Here is a 26,006-nt window from a genome sequence, read left to right as displayed (position 1 = left end):
TCACTAGTGACAAACCGAAGAACCAGGAGGCAGCGCGCATCGCCCCTTTGCCCGTCAGCCGGTTAGAGATGCGTCAGGAGTCCCCCCAGCAGCCCAAGCCACACCAGAGTGCCAAACCACTACACCAGAGGCATTCAAGAAGTGTGAAACTCGGCTTCCTGATTTATCGGCTGCTATCCCGAGGGGCAGAAGGTGAAACACCGCGATAAAAAAAAAAATTATCTTTTACTGAGAGGAGAGCGAATCCGTACCTGTCAGTATTAGCTGCGGCAGGGTGGACGTACGGAGGAGGAGCTCCCTCAGCAGAACAGATCTGCACTTTTGGAAGTTTATAGATTCAGCCAAACTCCAAAATATCTTGCTAACTCGCAGCTCGTTAGCAGAGCAGAAGAACCAACTAACGTAAGACTGAACATACTTTTCCCTGCTTCCAACAGCTATTGGACAGTCTCAAACACAGGAGCCAGAGATCTCGCTAAGCGGTGAGCCTGAAGATGCGCCGCCTCCTCAGCGCAGCGTTTTGGCGAGGGCAGGCGGGTTACGGAAACGCAGAGATCCTCGCGGGCCCTTCCCCAGGGCAGGCCGTGCCCCCGCCAGCCGGCAGCCCCTCTTCTCCCGCCGCGGGGACCGGCCGCGGCTGCGCCGCAGGCTTTGCGGCACGCCCGGGGCTGCAGGAGCCGATCACGGAGGTCGCCGGAGGGGAGGTCGCCTCCCCAAATGCCTCGGACACCCGAGAGGACGTAAAGCGCGCTCTGCTTCCAGCTCAGCCCCCCGCTCCCCACGCCAGCGCTTTCTCCGTTTCAACAGCTAACGCTTTCCCTCGCTACTCTGCCGGGCCAACTTCTGCTCACGCTGCTGTTTGGGCGACAGCGAAACACTGCGAGTAACTAGATTCAGGTGAGCCACCGAGCAGGTGCGACTGACCAGCATGTTCTCCACCGAAAGCACTCAAGAAGGACCAGAACAATAATTCAAAAGTTATTAAATTGCCCAAACGAGATCTTCTACTAGTCTTACTCATGAATCACCACCTGCAGAAGACCGCACTCAACTACCAAGTTACACAAGCACATGCACGCACACACACGCACACGCGCACACACACGACAAGGTCTGCAGTGTGTTTCCTCTTGTTTTGCAATACTCAGCAGAGGGGTGTGTTTTTTTTTTTTTTTTTTTTTTTGGTGTGGTTAAAAAAATAGTAGCAGAGGGGGGAATTGAGCTCCTTAATTACTTAGGTATAAGAAAAACAGTTTAGAAATTGATGGAAGCCAGATGCTTACCAGGAGTTAAAAAAAAAAAAGTGATTTTGCTTACATAAATTAAAAACAACGCTGATACAGTTCATTTAAGTTTGTCTTTCTTTTCAGACAGAGGTGGTAGCAAGAACTTTCCAGAGTGCTCAGACACCTTGTCACAGTCTGGAGAGAACAGCTAGCCCCACTGGCCCAATGGGGAACGTCGCAGCCTCCTGCTTGCCCTCGAGGGAGGACCTGCGCTGGCCAGGCACAGCCATCCATCACCACACCAAGAACCCATCCAGACAAGCGAGCTGCTCCTAAGTTTGGAGTTTTACAGCCACAAGCAAAAGTAGGCAGGTTATGGGCTTTCCTGCTCCCCATCATCTCTCCCTCCTTTCTTTCTCCCTGCTTTGCCTCAAAGTTATGCTATTGGCATTTCTCACTGCATTATGGCATCTTTGGGGAGATAAACTCCTTGTTACTCAAAGCCTCCCTCTCTTCCCCCACCTCTTATCTTTCCTGCATTTACAGCACACCCTTAGATTTCATTTTGCTTGGCTGATGATGTACTTCATTACGAAAAAGAAGACCTCTTTAAGAGGTGACAATTATCATCCAGAAAGCAGTAATGCAACTGCAACCAGCAATTTGAAGACCCAAAAGTAAGCGTGGAGAGCGCAACGGATGCCGCAGAGGTGGCCCGCCCTACCTACAGAGGCCAAGCTTTGCAATCTCACCCATTACTTATTCCAACCAACAACACCCTGACGATACAAAGATCACGCTACACGCTTCAGAAAGCCATCCAAATTCGCTTACATCTGTCACTGTCATTTTGGTCAGCAATGGCATCTTCCAGAGCGACAGACTTTGGCTTCTTTTCACTGCTTCCTTTCAAGTTTTCCCAGTCTGCCTGGCTGAATCTGCAGACCTCTGAGTCTTTGGTAGCTGTTTGGCCTTCTCTCTCTTTCATCTCCAACTCTGAGAAGCGCATCATTGCACGCTAGAAAGAGAATTGATATGAAAAGAAAAGTCTTGCGATAAAAGCTACTTCATTTACCTTACCTTATATGAAAGTATTTCCCAAGAAAAATCTGCTCAAAATCAAGGTTTGAGATAGGTATCTAGTGTAAGAGTTTAAAACACCTGACTTGTAAAACAGCATAAAAACTTCTAGTATCTATATGCAAATATCCACACAATTCTTTCATATATATGTATATATGTATATATAAATATATATATATATAAATGTATACTGTATATAAAAACAAAAACATTCCATTTTGGAGGTAAAAAGAGACAAAAACAAAAACAAAAAAGAACACAAAACTGTACAATGAATAAAGACGACCATGGCCCACAAACTTCCCTTTGTGTATTTGGAAATGAAATTTAACTCAAAGGTTTATGTAAGAGTCTAGTAATAAAAATTTGAAGAACTGACCTCACAGTAAGCAGCAGGTAGACATAAAATACTGTCCTCTTGTAATCCTTCCATCTATGTAATTAAAATGGGCACTCAATGGATCATTTAGATAATTTCATCCATTTTTATAAGCATAAACTAATTCTTTTCTTAACAATGCAAAACAATTTGGCTTAACTCATCTGTTCATTAAAAGTAAAATACCTTAAGGATATTTGTATACAATATCTGTCTGCCATCCCTCATCATCAAACTTCAATACTGCTTCTACGCTTTACTACGTATTTGCTCGGTGAAAACGTTGCACAAGACCCACTAGCACATGGCTGCTATTCCTGTCCGCCAAACGTCACGTTTGGCATACTAATCAGAACTTCTGGATACGCTTTGCTATCTGACAGTACCGGCCAACGGAGAAATTACAGCAATCGCTAGCTCTAACATAACATGCATTCCTTTCTGACTCCCCTCCGTAACTCCAGAAACATTTAATACATACATTAACATTTTAATCACATCTTATTAAAAGCCCTTTAAAACTTTCTAGCGAATACATAAATAAAATCCATATATATATTATTATTTACATAGCCTAACTTTAATTAACAATTTTGTTTTGCCTTTTAAAGCCATTTCTGACCAGTATGCCCTAAGCAAGAAAGTCTTAATTCCCCACCTGTGTTGCTTAAAATCAACTTTAAAGCTTGACTGCGACTTACAACACAGAAATAATTAAAAAGCGCTTTGGCCGTTCAACCACGCAGACTCACCTGTAACGCCCGCTGCTCTCGGCTGAGTTGACTGGAATCTGCGTACAGTTCGGTTGTGACACACTTGAATCGATCACCTACATAACCAGCAGAGTTTGCGATTCTCTTTGCCAGTTTAGATGGCTTGGGTTTCAGTATTTTGCCATCCGCAGATTCTGCATCATCAGTCCCATCTTTGGTATACGTCTGATTAGTTTCAATACCCGACTGCGTATTTCCCATGCAGAATTGTTTTGCATCGTCCTGCACTTTGCCAAAAGACATAGCTGGGCCATCGTTCTCGTGAGCCGTTTCCAAGAAAGCAGAAGAAGGCTGAACTGTTACTCTCTCTTTATTTTGGCTTACAGACAGATCTTCTTTCCTTAAGCTGAACACTGATGAACTCTGGGCTTGCTTAAAATTATAGGTTTCGTGAAGATCATTATTTCTCCCAAACTCCTCTCTCATTACAATAAAATCCCTGTGCTGAGGCGCTTGTTCTACCTTGTGCTTTGTAGGGTCATTAGTCTGATTACTGCTTTCAGCGACAAAGCCGGGTTTTGTTAAATTTGTTTCACTTTTAGCATCTTGCTCGTCTCGTAAAAGGTCTGGAAAGAGGTGTTTGTCACTTTTGGCAGAGTTTTTACTGTGGCTGGAGCTTTGGTGCAATTTCACGTTCTTGTCGTTGGGTACTTCGAAATGCATCTTCCCACTGGGTTCGAGGAGCTCTGGCAACCTGCTTCTCAGAGCTGGATCCTCGTAGCGGAGCCTCTCGTGAGATCTCGACCTCCTCTCCGATTTCTCGTCCTTGTTCATCTCCAAAGCCGAATGCTGCAGCAACATGGGATGCACCATCCCCATCCCCAGCGCGTCCTGGTAGGTCATGAACTCCCCCCGTCCCGCTGGCAGGCTGTAGGGAAGGCCAGGTTTGGGAGCCAGGTGTCCGGGGAAGAGGCTGCCGTTGGGCAATAAAACTGGATGAGGATACACGGGTCCTTTTCCATGCAGGGATAAAGGGCTTATAGCTATACCCTCCGGAACCGGATATGGGAGGTAACTTCTCGGATAGGGCAAAGGTGGAGAGCGGAACGCCTCGTTTGGTGGCAAAAATATGGGACTCGATGCAAGGGCATTCTCATTTGCTTTGAAATTAGCTTCCTGGCTACAGGATTTAGTCACTTTATTGTTATGCTTTGCCGACGCCGACGCAGGCTGCCCTATATGCTGTATGACAGAGGCGGTACTTTCCGTGGAGCTCCTGGCGGTCTTAGTGCAATCTACGTTAGCGTTTGGAGCCGGCGACGCGGACGCCGGCCGCCCCCCAGCTGTTACAGACCCCGAACTGCTGCTGACAACTGCCTCCGTGCCGCCCATCCTGGGGCAAGACGAACTGCGCTGCTGCGGTATTACCCAGTCTAACGCTTTGTTTTTCAGCTGCACGGTTTTTCCACTCTCCTCGTTGGGACTCGGGCCAGGAACAATCCAGGAAGATGATGCCGTGCTGATTATTTCAGGTCTATAGATGGGACAACCGTTTCCAGGAGAAAGAGTTTCTTTCTGAACGTCGCTCCCAGGGATGAGTGACCCGCCTCCGGCCCTGCTGTGAACCAACACGGTCGGCGTCATTTTTTTAATATGGTCCGATTTGGTGGTTTCTGCATCGACAACTTTTGCCGACAAGTCTAGTGGTTTGTCCGTGACATCTTTGGTTGGAGTCTGCTTTTCCAGGAGCGGGGGTGACCTGCTGTCCTTCCGGTCGTGACCGGCTTTCCGTACGTGCGGCGCAGCTTGCTGGGGGATTTCGCCAGCGTCGCTCGTTTTGGGGAGCTTCCCGTTAGGCAGCCTCGAAGGCGGGAACTCGCTGCTTACATTCATGTATGGCTTTGGGAGCGTAACCGACGACGAGGGAGACGTGGTGATTCTGGGGAAGTGTTTGTGGAACTCGGCGTAGGCGTCCCCGACCTGCGCTGGCAGAGGAACGCGCGGGGACGGCCGGGGCGAGTGCGGCAGCAGCAGCGCCGGGTCCGGCGTTATGTTCGTCGGAGCCGACTTGGCAGCGGAGACCCGGGGCTGTTTGCTGTTCTGGATGTGCGGGTAGGCGTGCGCGTCAACGGGGTTGCCGGGACTGACTCCCATCTTCCACGACAAGCTCTTGTCCGGACAGTGCACCAAGGGCGGGATCGCCGGGGATGCCGAAGCGGCCGAGATCCTCATGGGCGACGCGAGGGACGAGGGGATGTGGGGGGTGACGTAATGGGAGGGGGGCAGGTACAAAAAACGTTCACCGTTCGTACACACGGGCGAGTAAGCCAGATGTTGCGGTAAGCTGTAAGTAGACTGCTGAGGTAGCAACGCCTTGTACATGTTTAACGAATACTTATTTGGTGAGTCAAGAAAAGGGTATATCGTGGGTGTAGCACCCTCCATATACGGGTTTACCCAGGGGAGCCTTAGGTAACTAGCACCATTGACACCGAGAGGACTTTGCTTGTCACCTGCGGTTCTGTCCAAACCCAGCGTTTCTCCCGTCGGGACAGAGTTTTTTTGTATTCCAGGTGGTGTTTTGTATATAGCGCTGAAGCCGTTTGGGGCTTTCCCAGAGACGGCTGCATTTTCTACTGCTTCAGAGGGGTTAGATTTAAACTGTATCTCAGGATTTCTTTCGGGAGTAAATCCAAGACCAGCTATAGAACTTGTAGCATCCCGTGATTTTTCCGAGCCAAGTCCGCATAAACTGGAATAGACAATACTGCTGGGGACTCTGAGTCCTTCTCGCATAAGTCCAGACCTGTCCATACTCAGAGCCGCGAGACTGTCAATGCGATGTGCCGTAGTTGCATCCACCTTCACAGAACAAGAAGAATGTTACTTGCACGTTTCGCTAAAATACCGCTACCCACTCACGCGACAGACATGCTCCGATTTTGAAGAGAAACAACAGCAACGCAAATACACTGTCCACTGTGGGGAAAGTACAGTGGGTTGATCGCGCGGGGCAACATGAGAACAGGAAGCTACAGAACAGTATGTATCACCACAAATGTCAATGAAAATCTTTCTACATCCAAAATCCACTGTCTAAAAGCAAAGGCTTGGGGACTTATCCAGCCTAGATGCCAGAACCGGCCCACAGACGATCATCAGTGGTATTGCTGCCGCTCGCAGCCCTGCGCTGCGGCTGCCTCGGACTCCTGGGCCCCAGCCAAGCGAGAGGACGTGGGCTGGGGATGCGGAGAGCAGAGCTGGCAGGAGGGTGGACGGGGAAGGAGGGGAAGCCTCTCCTCCTCCTCCTCCTCCTCCTCTTCCAGGACCTCCCTCCTCTGCAGCTCTGCTTTGGGGCTGACCCCCATCACGTGATTCGCAAGGTAAGTTTTCTTAGCAAACAACATGAAGGAAAAAATCCGCCGTCCCTCGATATCTCTTTGCGCCAAAAAATCCGCCGAATCTCTTTTCCGCTCGCTGCTCCCTGTGTGCTCTCGAAGGAGGAGAAAACTGCCAACTTTGCTAAAATGATGTGCACGTAATGATGACACGAACTATTCTTATTAGATACATTGGTATGCTACATGACATTATCCAAAACGGAGCAAAAGTGAGAATGTGATGTCATATGACAACATACACCACAAAGTCAAGAGATTAACAAAATAAATAAGCAAAGTCCAATTTTACTGTTTCATGGAAACAATTTGTACATGCCCAAGCATAGTCAGAATTGCAATAGAAAAGGTATTTTAATCATTTCCCCAAACGGATCATCTAATAGCAAGGGAGGGGACTGGAGCTGATTCAGTTTCAGCTACTCATTTCTTACCACACTGTGATTCAGGTGATTTTCTTCCCTCAACTCCAGTCTGCTTTTCGGTGCATCGCCATCGTTAATGGGAATTTTCCTAGGAAAAAACACAACCGTGCTATTTGCAAACATCCCGTGCATTTCTTCTCATACGAGATTATATCACCGCCATATTTTGATTTCCCTTGGGAAGTCCCACAAGACACCGCATTTATCCTTCTGTGGATTAATACACAGTGACTATTTTAGAAAGTAAGGGCCATCTGGAAACAGGTATGAAGTAAAAAGAGTTTTGACACTAAGAACACACCGAGTACATTTCTGAGCAACCTCACCCACGGAGAGTGATTTTTGCTATGGATTCCTATTTTGCCCCTCTTCCCTGCCCCCCCCCCCCCCCAGGAGGTAATGTACCATTTTAAACACACCCTATTCATGTGCCATCCACAAGCACTGCAGAGGAGAAATTTAAAACACATACGCACACCAATATCATACAAACGTCAGCTGTTCCATGCTAAAGAGGGAGCTGCACATCTGTGCCACACCAGTGTTGCAGCACTGGGACTTGTTATCACAGAAAGCCCTGATAAAGAATATATCTTGGTGCCAAATTTCAAATCCCAGGAATAAAAATCGCTGACATGTAGCAGAAGGAAAGTTTCATCGTTACCCAAAAGAACTCCTTTCAATCAAAGTACTTAAAGGCACATCATCACCCTAAATCAGCAATGCAATTTTAATGTATTTGCTTATTCATTTTTAAAAGATCCACCTTTCCTGCAAGTAGCATGTAACATTATCACACCCAAACAACTGGGAGGGAAGCTAGGGCTGGAGGGTGGTGAAGGCAGAAGATGTTTGGCAGTCTTCCTTCAGCTTGTGTGTGCAAATGGTTTTCCCTCCAAAGACCAAAAACTTTCCCCAGCTTCTGTGAGGCTTTTCACACAACAGTGAGAACACAGGCTCAAAGAGGAGACAGAAAAACACTGTAAAATCACACAAAATGGGCACAAAGAATTGAAAGCATACCTGAAACTTTTGCTGAGTGTTGTTTTGTTTTTTAAAAAGTTGGATTTTAAAGGAAGAGGACACCGCCAAGCGCCTGCATCACCCCATTGAAAATTATTAAATAGTCTAATTTTAATCATCAAATGAAGAGTATTCAGAAGAAAAAAAGGCAGAGACAAAGAGAAATTCACTTCTCGGAGATGAAAAAGCCAGTGTCTCTATTACACGGGACAAGCTGTTTGTTTGAGGGCAGAGAACGCCAAGTCACATGTATGAGCCCTCCTAGCTTAGTTAGTAGAAGAATATGCTTATGGCTTAATTCTCCTTCCTAAATGCGAAATACCAAATTAATTGTAAAAGTGCGTTTAAAGGCTGCATTGGGGAGTAATGTCTTTAAAGGGCATCCCTGCTTCACTGACCCAAGTTGCCTGCTAAATAGTAAATCACTGTGTGGTGTACCACTCTTGGGCACGTCTTGTTTTTCTCCACCACCATCACCGCCTGCCTCCACCTGGGACTGGCCTCGATGCACGAGGGCAGCTATCAACTCTGGCATTAGGGAAGCGAACGAACTCTGAAACCTCACACGGCAGAATTACAGCATGGTTTAACTTGCCAGAAGCTTAAATATTTACCTGTCTTCATTAATTCCACACATGCGGACCCTTTCATTGCTCATCCAGCTATGAACATTGCCATACAGGGGAGTTGCAGAAAGCATGACGTCTTCTTAAAAATCACTGCTTTTCTTCACAGTTTTATGTTCTATTAAAAAGAAAAGAAAAAAAAAGTAAAGTTGAGCAGATTTGTCTAGGAGGAAGTGCAAACATCACAGTGGAGCAGCCAGCCTCCCTCCGGGTAATTAATAATGAATGCAGGATTGGTGCGGGGAACGAGCTGCCTACGTTAACCGCTAAGGGAGATACCCGGCAATAAAGGAGCAAATTGAGGGCATTTATAGGTCAGAGGAGATGGATCTTTTCCCCAGCGCGCATCCAGAAAATTAAGAATCATTCCAGGCTATCGACAAATAAAAGTTCCTCTGATGCATTTAATTTGAACAAGAAACGATTCAGACGGCCAAGTACATACCGGTACCCAAACATCCATCTCGCGCAGCCTGAAACAATGACGGGAGATCCTGCGCTGGGCGAACGTTTGAAACTACGCTCGCACGCACACACGCTCACAAAAGACCCGCGCTAAGAATGCACGGGAGCAGGAAGTGCATTGCAACAACAGCCGCATGCCCTATGCACTCGCGAGGCTGATGCTTGCTGATAAAGCTCTTACGTGAAGACTTAAAACTGCAGAGGCGCTTCTACAGACGGGATCTAAATAAAAACCTCCCCTTCAGCGTCTGCACACGACTAACTTGGAGAAAAGGGTTAAAAATAGTAAGTGGGTTGGCGAGCTCCCCACCCCTTGATTTGATTAAGCACCAAGCCCTGGTGGCTTCTGCATTGGAGCTGCTGCTGCTGCGAGCGCTTTCAGTAATTCAATGACGCCTGCTCACTCCAGGGAAAGAAATCATTAGCGGGCTCGCTGGAGAAGTATTAGCAGTCCGAGAGGATCGGCGCTGTGTGCAGCCGGAGAGGCAGGTGAAAGGTAACCGCAATTTCGCGTCCAGCGACGGAGGGGGAATGCTTTTTCCTCCTCTGCACCTTTCCTAACGCCATCTCCGCTCGCATTAAATTCTAGTTTGCTGCGTGAGTGAAGTGTCAGGACAAGCTGCGTTTCATTAACAGGATTATCGCGGCGCATGATTTATTCCAGTGCAAGATTTTAATTGCTCTTCAGAGGTTGAGTCGTTTCTTTTGACTGAGCTTCAGCCTGCATCCTGCTGCTAAATGCTGGGTTAATAAGTAGGGGGAGCCTTTAATGCACAGGATATCCCTCAGCTCTTCCTCTCTCACAAAAATAGAAGCCTTTAAGCGGGAGGCATGATACTCCTTTTACACACACACAAGCCAGTAACGGGTGATTGACCACTGGGAGTTTAATGCATAACGTCTCCCAAAGCATACATGCTTCTCGAGCAAACTCATTTCCTTTGTTAGGCTACAAAATATGCAAATGATCACTTTGGCATTTAATGGGGAAGAATCCCAGATTGTGCGTTTAACACAATACTTCACACACGTTCGGAGAGATTTAAGAACTAAAACGGCAGGAAAGCCGTGTTCCCGAACACTTTTTTCTCCCCTCAGAGAGGCCTTTTGTGCAAAACTCCACGTCTGGAACAAATGTATATTAATGAAACGGCATGTTGACCCTCCTCTCTCCAGAACAGTTAGCTTTCCATAATGAAGTCCACAAAAATTGCAGCGAGGAAACAAAAACCTGCGGAGATTAGATACTGCGCTATCATTCAAAAGGAGTTATTTCACTGGAAAGATGGTTTCTGGACAGATTTACTGTTTTCCAGATGCGCCGCTCGTAATGTTTTCAATAGAGGCAGCAGCAGCATGGAGAGAGTGATTTAGGGTTTTACATAAGGCTAGTAGCCGCCCCGTGCGCTGCCTCATCCGTAAGGAATGGGCACCAGCTCCGCGGAGGCAGCCGGGCCTCTCCGGCACCAAGGGCCCGCTGCTTTCGCCCCGTTTCCCTTCAGGGGCGCGCGAGGCCAGGCAGGAGCGCTCAGCGGAGGGGGCCGCGCTGGCGGCCTCGGCGGACGTGTACCACTGAGATAAGGCGCCGTGCCCGAATTGGAGCCGGTCAGTCCCCTGACGTTTGCAGATAAAGCAACGCCGAAGGCGCGCGGGCAGGGCTGCAAGCGCCGCCAGCTGCAGCGGGCAAGCCGGGGGCCCCCGCTCACGCCGCGATCCCTGCAAAACCGCAGGGCCCACCCGCAGCAGAGCCTGTGCCCACCCACCCCCCCCAACCGCGACCTGCCACCTCCCTCCCCAAAAAAGCCGCCCCTGGGGGCGCGCTGCCCCGCGGAGGCGCGTACGCGTTTATAATCGCCGCCCTGATGAACTTCTTGTGAACTGTTTAAAAGTGGAGGTCTGCTGAAGGAGCAGCGGCGCCACTGCCAGCCATAATTTCATTGCAACCAGCAACAGACTTTTTAACTCTTCGCACACCCCTCTCCTCCTTTCCCCCGCTGGCAGCGGCGGCGGGGGGGCACCGCGGCGGCCGCACGTCCAGGCCGGCTGTGCCGAGCGGCCCCCCCGCCACCCCGGCACCGCACCGCGGCCGCAAAACCCCCAGCGCGGCGGCCCCCTCGCCTATTTACATCCCTTCCCCGGGGCAAACCTCCGCGGGGGCGGCCCGGCTCGCCCCGACGGCGGGCTGGGGCGCTCCGGCACTCGCAGCGAGGTAGGAGCGAGCGGAGGAAATCAAGGACACGTTTCTCCTTCGCTCCGTTCCTCCCTCCTCCACCACACACGCCAGCCCACAGCGGCCCCCCCGGCAGCGCGCTGCCGGCGCAGCCCCGCGGCCGCCCCCGCTGCGCGGCGGAGCGCGGAGCAGGGCCCGGCCGCCTGGGAGCGCACGGCATTTCCTCCGGGAGGTGTCTGGCCGATAAAGCCATTCGCGGCTAAATATAGACGGTGATGCACGGCGGGGCGGGCGGGAGCGGCGAGACGCGCAACGCGAGCGGCGCTGCCGCGGCGCGGCCGCCGCGCGAGAGCGGCTCCGCGAAGCGCCTGCAAGCAGCGACCTGCCTCGCTGCGCGCCGCCGCCGCCGGCCCCCCGCGCCGCGGGGCAGGCGCAGGCACCGGCGCACGCAGCGCTGCTCGGGCAGCTGATTAAAAAGGGAAACGTTTGGGTCTCCCTCGCAACGTCAACAGACTTTTGGCAGCCATTGACGCCAGCAGCAGCAAAGTTTTGTTAACACGCTCCTGGCATGGAAACGAGAAAAACCCGATGCCCGCGGGGGGGTGGGGAGGGGGAGGAGGAGGAGGAAGAAGACGAAGACGCTGCCGCCGCTGCTTCTCCGTGCCCGCGGGGGAACGGGGAGGGCAGCGCTGCCCGAGCCGGGGCAGCCGCCGCCGCCGCCGGGGGCCCGAGAGCAGCGCGGGGGGGGCGCGGGGGGAGCCGCCCGCGCGGGGCCGGCGGCTGCAGCGAGCCAGGAAGAGGAGCGGGAGGAGGAGGAGGATTGCAGCGGCGCACGAGTTCCCTTTTGGCGCCTTTACTCTTTCCACCTCCGAGCTCCGCCTGGCAGCCCGCCAGTTTCCACTGCACAAGCCACAGACCCATCATCAGCGCAACGGCAGGCGGCTGGGAAGGCTTCGCGGGTTAAAGTCTGCGAGCCGCGGCGTACGAGGGGAAAAAAAAAAGGAGGAAAAAAAAAAAAAAAAGCCCGTGGCACCGGCGGAGCGAGAGGCACTTAAGCAAACAACCCGGCCTTTCGGAAATTAAAAACAATGCAATAAATTACCCGGCTCACGGATTTTTTTTTCCCCTCCCTTCGGTTCCAGGCCACTGAAAGGATCATTTCTAGATTTGTGAAAATCCCTGCGAGAGGAGTGAAAAGCAATTGGGGACTCGTAGCAATCTACTTCGATTAGCCCTCAAACCGTTCATCTGGAGTTTGATTTAAAGGGCAACACTTGTACCGTATTTATAAGCTTAAAAACAGGCAGCTGCTTATGAATGTGTTTAGTTACCTCGTTTATCTTGTACCTCTGACTTACATATTTACGAGTTATAAAAACAATGACCTGTGCCACCTCTAGAAAGGAGACTTTAAAGACACTGTGTAATTGCACCCGCTTACGATACACCGTATAAAGCTCTGGCAACAGCCTGCGATCTAATATTAGACAAGTGTTTAAAGAACCGGGGTGGCTGGGCTTTTTTTTTTTAAAAAAAAAAAAAAAAAAAAAAAACACCTTGGGTTATTTTTTGCAATCTCCACACGGCATCACCGCTAGTGACACATTTTGTAAACCAGAGGAGGAAGCAGCAGACTAAGTAGCCGCCGCGCGGATCCGCGGATTAGAGAAGAAGTTTGACCTTTACCCGGGACGTGTGGCATTTCATTTAACCATAAAGCTAAAGCACAATGCGCCAGCGAGATCTCTAAACCGATTTAAAATACATATTGAGTCATGCGCGCCAGTAGTGCATTTCGGTTTAGGCGGCACGCAGGCAGCGCGAAGGGGGTCGGCGGCTATTTTTAGGGTTTCTGCCGCAGCCGCTCCCCGCCTCGGCTCGCCTCCCCCCGCGGCTCCCACACCGTCACGTGTAGGACGGCGACCGGGACTTTCTGCCGTGTAAACACAGCGCGGCGGAGCCGGCCGAGGGCAGCCGGGGCCGCCGCGCCGCTCCGCGCCAGCGCCGCCGCCGCCCTCCCCGACGGGGCCCCGCTGCCGCCGCGGAGCCGCCCGTCCCCCGTCCCCCCCCCCCCCCCGTCGCGGGGGCTGCGCGCTAGGGGGGGCCCCCGGCGCAGCCCTTCCCCGAGGGGGCGGGGGGGGGGGCCGGCGCAGCCCGCTCCGCGCCCCCCTTCCCGCCCCCCCCGTCCCCGCGCCGTCTGTCACGATTTGGCCCCGGCACAGGCAATCGCTGCGCCGCGGCGGCAGCAGCGCTCTCGCCCTTTCCCATATGCTGCGAGGCGAATCGCTGCCTTGCTCTCCGCGCCGGTTGCAGCCAAAAAGGGAGGAAGGGGAAAAAAAAAAAAAAAAAAAAAAAAAAAAGTTTTCAATTAATGATAAGCCCAGGAACTGGGGAAGGGCTGGGGGAGGAGGCCAATAAGGGAAAGTTAAAATGGCTGGCGAGCCTTCAAATAGCCCCGGCCGCCTTCCCCCCACCGCCCCCCTGCGCGGCGCTCGCCCGCTCTGGCGCCCCGGGGAAGCCCCAGCCCCCGCCACGCTCCTCCGCGGGGGCGGCCCCGGCGGGAGGGCTGCCCGGGCTGCCCCGGCCCACGCCAGTGCCAGCATTTGAAGGTTATGGGGCACACATAGGGCAGGGGTCCTCGCTCCCATCTTCTCATTCCTCCCCCCTCGTCAAAAGACATCGGGGGGGGGGTGCGATGGGGGGAGGGTACAGGGACTCCAGCCCCGCCGAAGGGGAGGCGACACGGTCGGCACCCAACTTGGCGGCGGGAGGTATTTCCCGGGGATTCGCGGGAAGTACCGATCCCGTCCGCTCCGGTGGCGGCCCCGGCGCCGCGCCGCCCCGGCCCCAGCCCCCGGGCAGGGGTTTCCTCGCCCGGCCCCCGTGGCAGGCAGCCCCCCGTTTCTCCCCGCCACCGCTCCGGCGGCAGCGGGAATAACGCTGCCCGGAGGAGGCAATGCCGGAGGAGGAGGCAGGCGGGGGGGAGCCGCGAGCCGGCTCTGCCACAGAAACCCCCGCGCACCGACGGGGCCCCCCGGCGAGAGGCGCCCCCCCTTTCCCTCGCCCACCCGCCTCGGCATCTCCCTACCCAGCCCGGCCGCGCCATTTTAGAGACACACTCGCACACACCAAATCTCTCTCTCACACACACACACACACGCACGCACGGGAGCGAGGTTTCCGCTGCCGCTGCCAGAGACAACAGGCAGCAGCCGAGCCCGAGCTGCGAAGGAGGAGCGGCAGCAGCGGGCGAGGGGGACACACGCACACGCACGCACACGCACGCACCGCGGAAATGGGCATTTCAGGTAATTTCTGCCAGCACGGGCTGCGCCGCGCGAGGACGGGCAGCGCGCAGGCCCGTATTCCCCCCCCCCCCCCCCCATTAACCCGCCGCGCACTCGGCATCCCGGGAGTCCTCAAGGTTGCTTTTATTCCGACCAGTTTTTGCTTTTCGGGGGAGAATGGGATGGGGGGGGCGAGAAAGAAAGAAAGAGAAAATAAAGCAGAAGGCAGACGCCACCAAGGCAGCCCCTTCCCGCTTTGTTCGGCCGCGCACCGCCGAGCCGCCCCCGCACTTATTTTGGGAAACTTCCCGGGTTTGGCGGGGTGGGGGGTGCGGAGCCCCCCCCCTCCGCCCCCGCACACACACTGAATAAACGCATCCGAGCGCTGCTGCGAGGGAGAGTTGAGCGAAAGGCTGCGCTCACTTCCGCAACGTTATCCCTGCAGAAATACCGGCGCACGGCCCCAGTTTCCTTCCCGCTGCCCCCCGCACCCCTCGAGGTGTGTGGGGGGAGGAGGGAAGGGGGATTAACGGGACGTACGGCCCTTGGTTTCCTTCCGGCCACCCCGGCGCACCGCTCCCCAGCGCCGATCCGCCGCGGCAAGCCTGGCGCGGGCGGTCCCCCCCCCCCCCCGCACACACACACACGCACACACACACACACACACCACCACGCATCCGTCGGGGACGTTGGGAGATATTGATCACGGACGACTTCATTTTGCATAATTGCGGCTGACAGGGCCTGTGGTTCCCTCATTTGCGCAGCAACAGCTCCGAGGGGCTGATGGATGGGGAGCAGCTCCCTCCGCTTCCCCCCTCCCCCAAACACACACGCAACCCCCACCCCCCTGCGGCCACCCCGCCGGGGGACGGCGGCTTCGTGCAGCAAATGGCCGGCGCAGAGCGGCGCAGTGTTAAACTTGCGCGGCTCACCTAGCGCGGCCGGCCCGACGGGCTCCCGCTCCCGCAGGGCTTTGTCTGGGCACGGCCGCGGCCGCCGCCGCCACGGGCCCCGGGTGCAGGGGCACACGCCGCGGCCGCACGTACGGAAAAGTGCTCAGCAAGTTGGGGCTTTGCCTCTCTTTTTTTCTTCCCCCCCCCCCCTTCAAACAACAAACAAACAGCTCGGTTTCTGCTAAACAATGCGTAAAAATTAGCCTCGCCCCGAAGTTTTATGTCGGGTTTGCAGCGCTAACGTTTCTCCTGGACGGGAAATGTTTTTCCGAGCACTTTTGGAAAGCGCTGTCGATTCCTCAGTTTCGAAAGAAGAATTACAAGCACCTCTACAAATCCCTCCGCAACTACGTGTCCCGAGCCTCACATCACCTTCTCCAGACCTTTTGAAGAAATGCACGTCCACGTCGGGCACAGCCACCGCCGCACACCGCCCGTCTCATAGTAACACGAGCAGCCACCACCTACTCCTGCCACACAGCGTGCGAAAACTACCGACTCCCCCCCCCAAAAAAAAAAAAAAACAAAAAAAAACAAAAAAAAAAACACCAACAGGAAAGCTCGGCTTTTTCGTGGAGGGAAGGGTTTTCTTTTTTTAAAAAAAAAAAAAAAAAAAAAAAAAAAAAGTTGCCCAGCGCGGCCACGTCCTGCGGGAGCAGGCGGTTCCCCCGCGGAGCTGCGGGGAGACCCGCGCAGCGGCGCTGCCGCCGGCCCCGCTTCCTCATCGCGGAGCTCCGCGCCGAAACAAAGCAGCGAATCAACTGCGGTGCAGATGGGCGGCTATGAATTTTTGCTGCTGCTTAGAGCTTTAATTACTCGTTCTTGATCCGTGGGACTACGACACGACACCGCCAAGGTTAAAATGCCCTGAACAGCTCTGAGCAGATGTGAACGAGTTGGCAGACGCGCAAATGAGGTCTGCCTCTAAGCATGATAACAAGTGACTAATACATTGCATATCGCTGAAAGAAAATTATTTTTCTCTAATTTGCATTAGCTTTTTTTCTTCTTTTTTTAACGCCAGCGACATTCCCTCCTCAGAGGCAGCAGCATAATCCTGAAAATATTACTCCGTGACTTTAAAAGATTTGGAAGGAGGCAGAGATTGCCAGTGTTTTGGCTATGCAGACTTGTTTATCTTTCCGCCTTTGCTCCAAGGCGAAACTAGTTTCGCAAGCAGTATTCTTGCAGAAAAATGGCACATGTCATATAAAACACCAGTTTATAGGAACTGATGCTAAAATTGTTGAATGAGTACTGGCATACTTTCACCACTAATAGCACAGCATAATCCATAAAGGACCAAGGGGACGGTCAAGGCCAAAAGAAAAAAAATAGATTGACTAGAGAAAAATAGATAAAGGCAACCCATCGACCAACATTACAAAAAGGGTGGGGAAAAATAAGCATTTCCCCGTCCTCCCTGCTTTCCGCCCCCACAGCAGCCTCGTCAAAAAGACAATAGTACGTGGAGGTCATTTACTATATAAAACACAGCGATTCTTGTAGGTAGCAAAACTATGTCAGGTACAAATATAGGCCGGAACCCAGTTCTCCGAGTTCCCTCGACTTCCCAGAGGCTCTGCTGAAAGGGCCGCGAGACGGGTTGGGATACAAGAGCAAACTTCAAGAACGGGGAGCATTTTATATCGCCCTCTCAAAAAAGTGAGCAGAAGGCTTGGGTGTAGAGACTTTGATCAGAAAAAACAGGTTATTTAGGTGGGCGCAGCGGTTAACGGAGGATCTCATCCAGGGGTGCCTGCACGTCCAGGTTACCAAAAATTGCACCCAGCGATCTTGGGAGATAACAACTTCTCTTGTAGCAGCACGTGCTTGAAAAACAAACACATGCTGCCAGTCACCGTGTCGTCAGGATACGCGCTGCCGAGCCGGGAGATACCTCCCGGTATAAATTGCTCCACGCAGGTTTTTGGCGTTCACCAGCGGCACTGGCTGACACATCACCTTGCCATGCACAGCACATACACGCACGCACGCGCGCGTGCACACACCCCCGCGGGACCCGCTTCCGAGCTCGCCAAAGCCACCGGGGGTGGGTCCTGCCAGTGCAAATCCGTCGCCACGTCCAGGGGCAGAAACGCCTTCCTAGCGACAAGCACGGCGGGGGTCAGACGTGGAGCCGGCGAGGAAACGAGCCGGCCTGCCGGCTGCTCCCTCGGCGCCCGTCGGTCGAGAGGCGGAAAAGCAAGAGGCCGGGCCGCTTTCGGCCAGCTTAGTGGGGGGCCGCTCACGGCAAGGACGCGGCTCCGGAGCGCGGCCCGCGCTGCCCGGCGGCCGCAGGGCGCTCCGTCGGGCCGGGAGCGCCGGGCGGCCCCGGGGCGGCCGCGGCCGCAGCTTTTGTGTGCAAGTGCCGAAGAGGCGCGGGCTATTCGCGCTCCAACAGCTGTCACATTATTTGCACTAGCTGTAAACAGCCTTCACATTCCCCCCCCCTTCCCTTACCACATAGTTAAATCCAGACTAACAATCCACAGTTAGAGATCAAACCAACAACAGCAGCATTGTGTCTGCCTTCATGGCTTCACCATCAACTACTGCAGCTGGCTCGCTCGAAACAAGGAGCACCCTCTGCCCGCCTCCCCCACCCGCCGCCCCGCGGGGAGAAGTGGGCCCGATTCGGGCTAGTGGGCAAGTGGAGGAGCCCCGCTGTGCTGGGGGGCTGCTTCGGGATGACGACGACGACACACTCGTCCCCCACCAGAGCCATCGGTCATCTGCTGGGGTCCCCAGCACCGCGGCAGCCTGCCCTAGACTGGGACGGGATTACGGCCCGATGAGAGTTTCCCGGGGACTCGAGCTCGGCTCTGGGGCTGGTTTTGGGGCAGAGCACGGTGGGGGGCATGCTAGTGCGCCTAGTGTGCCACAGGGCAGGTCCTGCTCGCCGCTGCCCTCCGGGGTGAAAACCTCACCTCGGAGCACCTAATTCCCCCAAAGCTCTTACCACCCCAAACTCCCGCGGGGGACATAGAGGCCATGCCCTCGCTGCCCGCTGCGGCCGCCCCACGCCCGGCCCGGGCCACAGCACGGACAGCACAAACCCGGCCCGCACACATCTCTAAAAGCTCCCACCCCACCTTTCAGCCCTGTCCATAATCATCATCATCATCATCATCATAATTTTTTAAACAAACAGCAACCTAAAGCATGAATCCAACTTTGTTCAGAGTACAAAAGTCTGGCAGCAAATGAGTGTGTTGTGCACACCTGCACCCTTTTGTTGGGCACAGCTGGAATCCAAGCATAAATCCCAGCACCTCTTTCCCTGCGCTCACTTAAATTTTTGTATTAGCAACAAAGGTAGAAGAGCAGTGGAATTTATTGAACAGGAGTGAGAGGAAAATAAATCAGTTTGAGGAAACCTTTCCTTGCCTACAGTTTGACTCCCGGCACTACCCAGAGTGTGCATCTGTAAAGGAAAATCCTAACGGGGGAAAATTCTCTAAAAATTGTGTAATCGGATGAACTTTTGAAGAGACCATGGGAACTCCAGTTATGTATGAGTTTCTAGACGCTTATATGCAGCTCCGGAACCGGCAGCAGCCCAGAAAAAAAAAGGTTTTTATTGGAAAAACATTTCCACCTCAGCCTGACTCTCGCTAAAGAGCAGTATTTCCCTGACAGGTAAGGTGCCTAGCGCTGATGGGATGTGTCTCCGCTAACTTCCAAATCACATTCACCGACAAATGATGCCACGTATTTGCAGGTCAGTATCATCGACTATTCATTGCTTATACGTAGCTAGAAATCTGCTGGCCTGGTAAAAAAAAAAATGCTAACAAAACAATGTCAGCAAAGGCTGCAACACATTCTTGCGAGAGACCAGCAATTCGTGCCTACCGAGGCTCTTTCAGCACAAAGGCTTTTAGAGGAAGAAGAGAGAGGGAGAGAGAGAGAAAGAGAAAAGGAGGGAGGGCTCTCGTGTTTCAGGGCTGCTGTCCCCTGGGAACCAAGAACCAAGTGTAGCTTCAATCAAATGCTGACTTCTCCTCCGGGAGCTCAGTAGGAAACCTGATCTCACTAGCTCATGCCTGCCTCCATGCATATAGGCTGGGTTTTCTTTCATACCAGCAATTTGTATAAAGAGGAGAGCCAATACAGTTTATTGCAAACGAGATCTCGCAGTAACGGATCTAGAGAGATATTTCTGTAGCTAAAATAAGACAACCTTCAGCCGCCTGCTCAGGGCAGGCCGCGCTGCAACCACCCCCAGCTCCCCACGCGCCGCCCCGCCGTAGGCGCCCGTAGCGCAGCGAGGCACGGCGCAGCCTCCCACGCATCCCTCCGAACCCTGCATCCCTCCCCAGCTGGCAGCAGCCGCTCCGGGTCGCGGTTTTTTTTTTTTTTTTTTCGCAACACCAGGTTACACTTCCATTAAAACGTTTACCCCGGGAGATCACTTCCTGCCGGCAAGTATTGTTCCAGCTTCCCCTGCGGCCCGCAACTTTAGCCGGTGCTATTTCTCCGCTCGCCCATCGCTGTGCGGAGACCCCGGGAAGCAGCCGCCCATGCCCGTGGGCCCCAGCCTGCCCTGGCTCTGCAGAGCGTGGCACAGCACAGGCGAGCTGCCCGGGCAGGGCAGGCGAGTCCTCCCGGCAGAGCCCAGCGTAACTTTGCACGGGGCTGCTTAATTCTGCGCGGGGCTTTGCTAATCCACTTTGCGCTTGACTGCCGAAACGCGAAGAAAGGAAAACGCTGTGCGGGCAGCACAGCCAGGCCAGAGCAGGGTGAGCCAGGGGGACCGCGTGCGGTGGGAAGGGCTTCCCCCTAGACGCAGCTCAGCCTCTCACTGCTGCAGGCAAGCCCCAGAGGCTTAGAGCACAACCCAGCACCCCCGGCAGCCGGGGGTGTGGGAGCAAAGGGGATTGCCCAGGGATCAGAGATCCCGGCAGCATCTCTCCATAGCCAGGGGCTTTCACATGGAGAAAGTTGGGCTCACGCAAGGGATTTACACTTAGAAAAAAAGAGGCACTCAGGCTGTCCCTTCTCGTGCCATTAGCAAGTTTTCTGGGAATTTCAAGGAGAGCTGAGAATACGCCCCTCTAGCTTTGATTTCACTTCCCTGCCTCTATCTGCAACTATGCACAAACTCCTTACTCATTTCTGATCCTTTCCAGGCGAGCTGCAGCTAAATGAGCCTCACAAGGCTCTCCCACACTCTCCAGGAGACCCCCCCCCCCCCAGCAGCCCTGGGGCCCTGCTCCTCGCAGCGCGGGGGAACATGTTGCGGGCAGCTGCGGGCAGCGGGCAGGGGACTGGCAGCCCCACAGTGCCTGACCCATGTATTTATAAGAATGGCCATCAGGCTGTCCTAGGCACGGGGTCTGCTGCCTATACAAGTATGGGCACACTTCTCTCTGCTGAGCTGACTGCCAGCTACTCCGACATTCCCATGGAGGAGGAGATTTGACTTTTACAGCTGACGATACAGGCCCAATGTTTTGTAATATGCAAATACTTATAAGGCCCCTAGGTGAGATATTCCTCAGTGTTAAATTAACACCTGGGGTAAGAGCTAGAGCTTCTTAACTTAAAAAAAAAGAAAAGCAAAACACGCTTGCAGAAGTAAACTCTTGACTGGCAGCATTAGCACAGCGCAACCCGTCGCAGGCCGTCCGGAGGTGCAAGGGGAATGGCCACGCTGCGGAGCCCCGTCCTTGCAGCTCTCGGCGGTGCCCCGAGGCAGCGGCCGGAGCGGCCCGAAAGGAGAGCACCTTTCACCAAAAGCGATCTCGCCCCTCCTCGCAGAGGAGTGCGCAGAGCACAATGCCAGGCTTTCCCGGTGCCGGCTCCGCCGCGGAGCGCGGCCCCGAGCCTCCCCCTTTCCCCGGCGGTCTATTGAACACACTCAGCTCTTTATACTACCGATTCCCAGTGTGGCTGGTGGATTCTGTGCTTTCCACTTTAATTGTCTTATCCAAATAAAGCTTTGTTTTCCTTAGCACGACAATCCCAACATTCAGCCCGAGATTTTCATTGGACAGAGGAGATATTTTATTCTCCGATTGTTTAGAGAGTCAAGGCTTGCAGGGAGCAGCCCCGGTTTGTATGCCTCCTGTTCACAATGGGGTCTTTACAGCCCTCTTCTCGACGATGTAGATTAATTTTCGAGAGTGATCGGGAACAGAAGGATTTTCCTCTGAATTTCATAGCGCTCCAACTCTACCCCGGACTTTAACAAGTCTTTTAGTTTGCACCTAGACAATAAATTTAGTTTAATTTAGCTTCCGGTCTTTAATTTTAGCAGGTCTTCTTTTTGCATGCAAATCAATATGGCAATTACCATCTAAAAGCTCGCCCAGCCCCAGGTCAATGTAAATTGATCATTGTCCGCCTTCTACAAAATAACACCGGGAGTCTGTGGTGCATAATGAGATTATACTGGAAACTGTCTTTCAGATCACAAATTATATTTCATGCTGTCAGGATCTTCTCCAAGTGGACTTCCTTGCATGTCTAAGCACACAGCACCGAATCTATTATCGCACAAGGTAGGTTTGGGGTGTGAGGAGTGTTTGCGTGTGGAGGGGAAGAGTACCAGATAATTCAGACAGCGTTTCACAAAAACACATACGCAGGTACCAAAACGCGCTCTCATTTGCTAACTTTTCCAGTGGTGAAAGAGAAGATGGAAAAAAGTCTCCTCTCAGCCAAGAACTGCTGTCCAGCAAACAAGGAAAAATGAAATCTCTGCTGGAAAGGAGCAAAACTTTCCTAAATCTGCATTTGCTACGAGTTCTTGGCCTCCTTCTTTCCATCCCCACCTCGTCTGCTCATCCATTCAAAGGCGCACTACACACTGCAGAGAAACCCTCACGAAACGTGCATTGCCTCCGGAGAAGACAGCTTATTCTAGCCACAGCCACGGCTCCCGAACAGCTCGGAGGGAAAGGTCGCTCCAGAGTAACATTCGCTATAAGCCTGCTCCGTCAAAGGACACCAGGATTAAACGCAAGCCAGGGCTGCTCACGGCCACGGGAACTCCCCCTGTCTGCAGCCGAGGCCTCCGTGCTGGCTCCTGCATGCGCGCACACACACGCACACACATACACAGAGCGAGCGAGAGCTGCTCGAGAGCTGCTCGGTGTAGTTAAAAGGGCTTAGCTCGCCCCTCCGAACAAGATTCTGCTTAGGTGCTCAGGTTATTGCAAAAATACAAGACAGGGGAGCAGGCCCGCTGCGGCTATCAATTATTTCTAAAGCGGCATCAGCCTAAGGAGGAAATATTCAACTCGGCTTTATGCTGCTCTTCATAAGCCCACACTAAAATATGATCTATTGCAGCGTTCGGGGGAAAGATAGCGTATCGCATATCACCTGTGCAACCGAACGATATTGCGGAGCCCCAGCCGCCTTTGTCTACGCTCCTCAGCAATCAGAGCCCAGTTCTCCTCCATGCCCAGCCCTAACGAGAGCCACACTTACTCCGTGGACAACGCAGCTGCTAGAACCATGACACAGCTAGAGCAGGCCTTTTGCCTGGCTTTTCAAGGGCCACTCATTGGTAAAAGTTCAGAGATTTTTTAAGCGACTGCCACAGATTTGCTAAGACCACTTTGGTATGCGCAGCACCAAGCATTTCGTGCTGTGGTGGCCTCAGTCCATTTTCTCCGCAAGACCCGAAAGCATGTCAACAACTTTGTGTGGTCTCACAGCTGTACAGCTCCGCAAAGTTTGCTTGTGCGGACTGTTACAGGATCCACTAACGCTCAATAGCCTCGCCTCTGGCATCACGCTAGGGGGACTGGATTTGGCTTCTTTATGCTCTGGGCCTCAGGAAAAAAAAAAAAAAAAAAAGTGAATTATTGCAGGGTGGAGAAAGAGGAGAGAAAGGGGACAACAATTCTGAACTGCCTGAAAAGCTAGAGCTCTCAGCACATCCTGGTAGAGGCAGATACAGTGCGTGACACGGAGCCGGGGTTGTCCACCAGCACAGGAATAAAGCCAAGGCACCAGTATTGTTTCAAGACCCAGTCCATATTTGGGCATACAGTTCACACATTCTAAGTATTGCTTTAAATATTAGAATGGAGACATTCGCCAGTGGGGTTCATAATATACTCAAATGGGAGAAGTCATTTCTGCTCAGTCTCAGATTACTAGCTTGGTCTTGCTGGTCTTTTGGGGGGGAGGGGGGTGAGAAGAGAGGGAAACCCTGCTGAGTCTGTTTGTACTGGTCTCTATTAGATATGCAACAAATCTGCCGTTTCCGGCGTTGCTTCTATCTAATTAGAGATGTATTTAGATGTGACGTGTAAATAAGCGCTGAGCTGCCTGCTGCCCTGGCTCCGCGGACTGCTCGGGAGCATTTCCAATAAGGTTGTAGTGCCCGGAACCAGGGCTCAGACAAAGAGGAATGGGAATGGTCTGCGCTGCAGGCGAATCCAACAAAACCAGCTTTTATCTATCGCTCGAAAGCTTTAACTGCTTTTAATCTGTACCGCCCAGGCTTGCTCGGCACGATCGCATCTCATCTGCCGAGAACGTCGTAGTACAAAAGGAAACACACACACACACACACACACACACACACACACACACAGGGCAAATAACCCCCAAGCCACCCTCGCAGCCGGGATGCAGACCCTGCTCTGCCCAGCCTGCCCTTTCGGGCCACGAGGTGTGCCCGCTGTCAAGCCTAATGGCCTTCGAAACGTCCTCACGCAGGTATACGCCTGCCTCCCGCGAGCACGCGAAACAAGCCGTAGCGCTGCCAAGCCAGCTCGACCCCGCTCTACAGCACCGCCCGCCCCGTCCACCCCCGGCCCAGCGGGCCGACGGGCTCCGCGCCGCCAGCGCAAAAGCGGCCGGGAGCTGACGGCGGCCACGGAAAACTGGCTCCGGCCGCGGTGTCGGCCCGGCGGGGCGGCGCGCCTCCGCCGCGGGTTTCCCGTCGCAGCCCGCGGGGGGGGCGGGAGCTGCCGGGGCCGCCCCGCCGGGGCTGGAGCCAGGCCCGCGGCTGGAGCCGGGCCCGCCCGCCTCGGTCTGCCGTCGGGGCCCCGCTGCCCCCGGGTGTGTGGGGGGGGGGGGGGGGAGGGAGGGGGCGCAGCTCCGGCGGCCCCAGCGCCGCCTGCCCCGGCCGCCGAGCGGCTCCGCGGAGTTTCCAGAGAGAGGAAACTTCTGGGAACGAAATAATCTGGCGCTCGCCTCGTAAACTCTTTTCCTGTTGTGGGAAACAGCTCTTAAAAGGCAATTAGATGGACGGGGCAGCACACCTCGGGCCCCCAGAGCTGCTGCCCCGCCACCCCCTCCTCCTCCGGCAGCATCCCTCAGACCGCCGCTCGCGGCTTCTTCCAAGCCAGAGCTGCCAGCCGCGATCCCCTCTCGGCTCCAAGTGTTAACAGCCACGGCCACCAAAAAAAATAAAGAAAAAAGAAAAGAAAGAAAAGAAAAAAGAAAGACAGAAAAGAAAAAAGAAAAAGAAAGAAGGAAAGAAAGAAAGAAAGCAAAAGAAAGAAGGAAAGAAAACATATCGCGGTGACCTTTTCCTCTCCGACTCCCCCACTCTCCCTTTCAGGCTCCGGTTCCTGAGCTCGCAGGGAGCCTGAGCGGCTGTCTAGACCGATCTATCACAGACGGACAAACAATACCAGGAGAAGCCCCTGCCCGGTCCCTCAGCCTCTGCCACTCACCTTAGAAATGGCGAAGAACAGAAAAGTGACCGCGATACAATCCTCCCCGGTATATTTATAGCCTTCCACACAGCCCACCTTCATGCCTGACAAATGAGATTTTGTCTGCTCTCTCAGCGTACGCTCCAATAAACACACACACACTTTTTTTTTTTTTTTTTTTTTTTTTTGGTGCCTGTTTGTTTTTGGTAACATTCCGGGCTCGTCCCTCCGACCTCGCGGCGGGAGAGGGCCCTCCACGCCCGTGCAGGAGGCAGGTTTGATAGCCGAGCCGGGGAGGGGGTGAGGGGAGCAAGACGGACCCGGCCGCTCGTCCGCACACAACCTCCCAACCTGGAAACTTCAATGTCCGTATTAATCCCGCCCCTGAGCACCCAGCCCCCCCCTCACCCGAAGTGCTCCCTACTCCTTGCCAGCCCTCCGGGTTACGTATTAAAGAGGTACGGTGCGAGGAGCCGGAGGTCCAACGCTGCAAAAGGCTGGGGAATAACTAATGAGCTGTGCAGCCCATTGATCCAGTGCATACTTCCTAATTAACTCTGAGTCACCTATTTGTGACAGCAATTCAAAGAACTGCACCAGGGATAAACTGCAACCCCGGCGTA

The 26,006-nt window shown here is 53.5% G+C and overlaps 1 protein-coding gene and 1 long non-coding RNA gene across 7 annotated transcripts in view; one reads left to right on the top strand and one right to left on the bottom strand.

The window, feature by feature from the left end:
• The window catches only part of BCOR (BCL6 corepressor), an 81,568-nt gene that overhangs the window by 29,853 nt on the left and 25,709 nt on the right, over positions 1-26,006 (bottom strand). For 4 of the 6 annotated variants that reach the window (XM_062599780.1, XM_062599770.1, XM_062599762.1 and 1 more), the window contains exons 2-6: positions 8,862-8,991; positions 7,234-7,312; positions 3,441-6,263; positions 2,689-2,742; positions 2,061-2,244 (exon numbers count right to left, since the gene is read on the bottom strand). In XM_062599780.1, the coding sequence (XP_062455764.1) occupies positions 2,061-2,244; positions 2,689-2,742; positions 3,441-6,263; positions 7,234-7,312; positions 8,862-8,947 (3,226 nt within the window). In that variant the 5' untranslated portion in view covers positions 8,948-8,991. Of the gene's footprint in view, positions 1-2,060; positions 2,245-2,688; positions 2,743-3,440; positions 6,264-7,233; positions 7,313-8,861; positions 8,992-26,006 lie in introns of those variants that run through there. The other 2 variants (XM_062599788.1, XM_062599798.1) reach the window with 2 other exon arrangements.
• LOC134139508 (uncharacterized) lies at positions 14,661-22,254 on the top strand. Its single transcript, XR_009958185.1, has 3 exons — positions 14,661-14,816; positions 19,394-19,475; positions 22,169-22,254. It is a non-coding gene; the product is annotated as an uncharacterized LOC134139508 (long non-coding RNA).

The sequence above is a fragment of the Rhea pennata genome, chromosome 1, assembly GCF_028389875.1.
Source record: "Rhea pennata isolate bPtePen1 chromosome 1, bPtePen1.pri, whole genome shotgun sequence".
NCBI lineage: Eukaryota > Metazoa > Chordata > Aves > Rheiformes > Rheidae > Rhea > Rhea pennata.
This window is presented reverse-complemented; position numbering and strand designations above follow the sequence as displayed.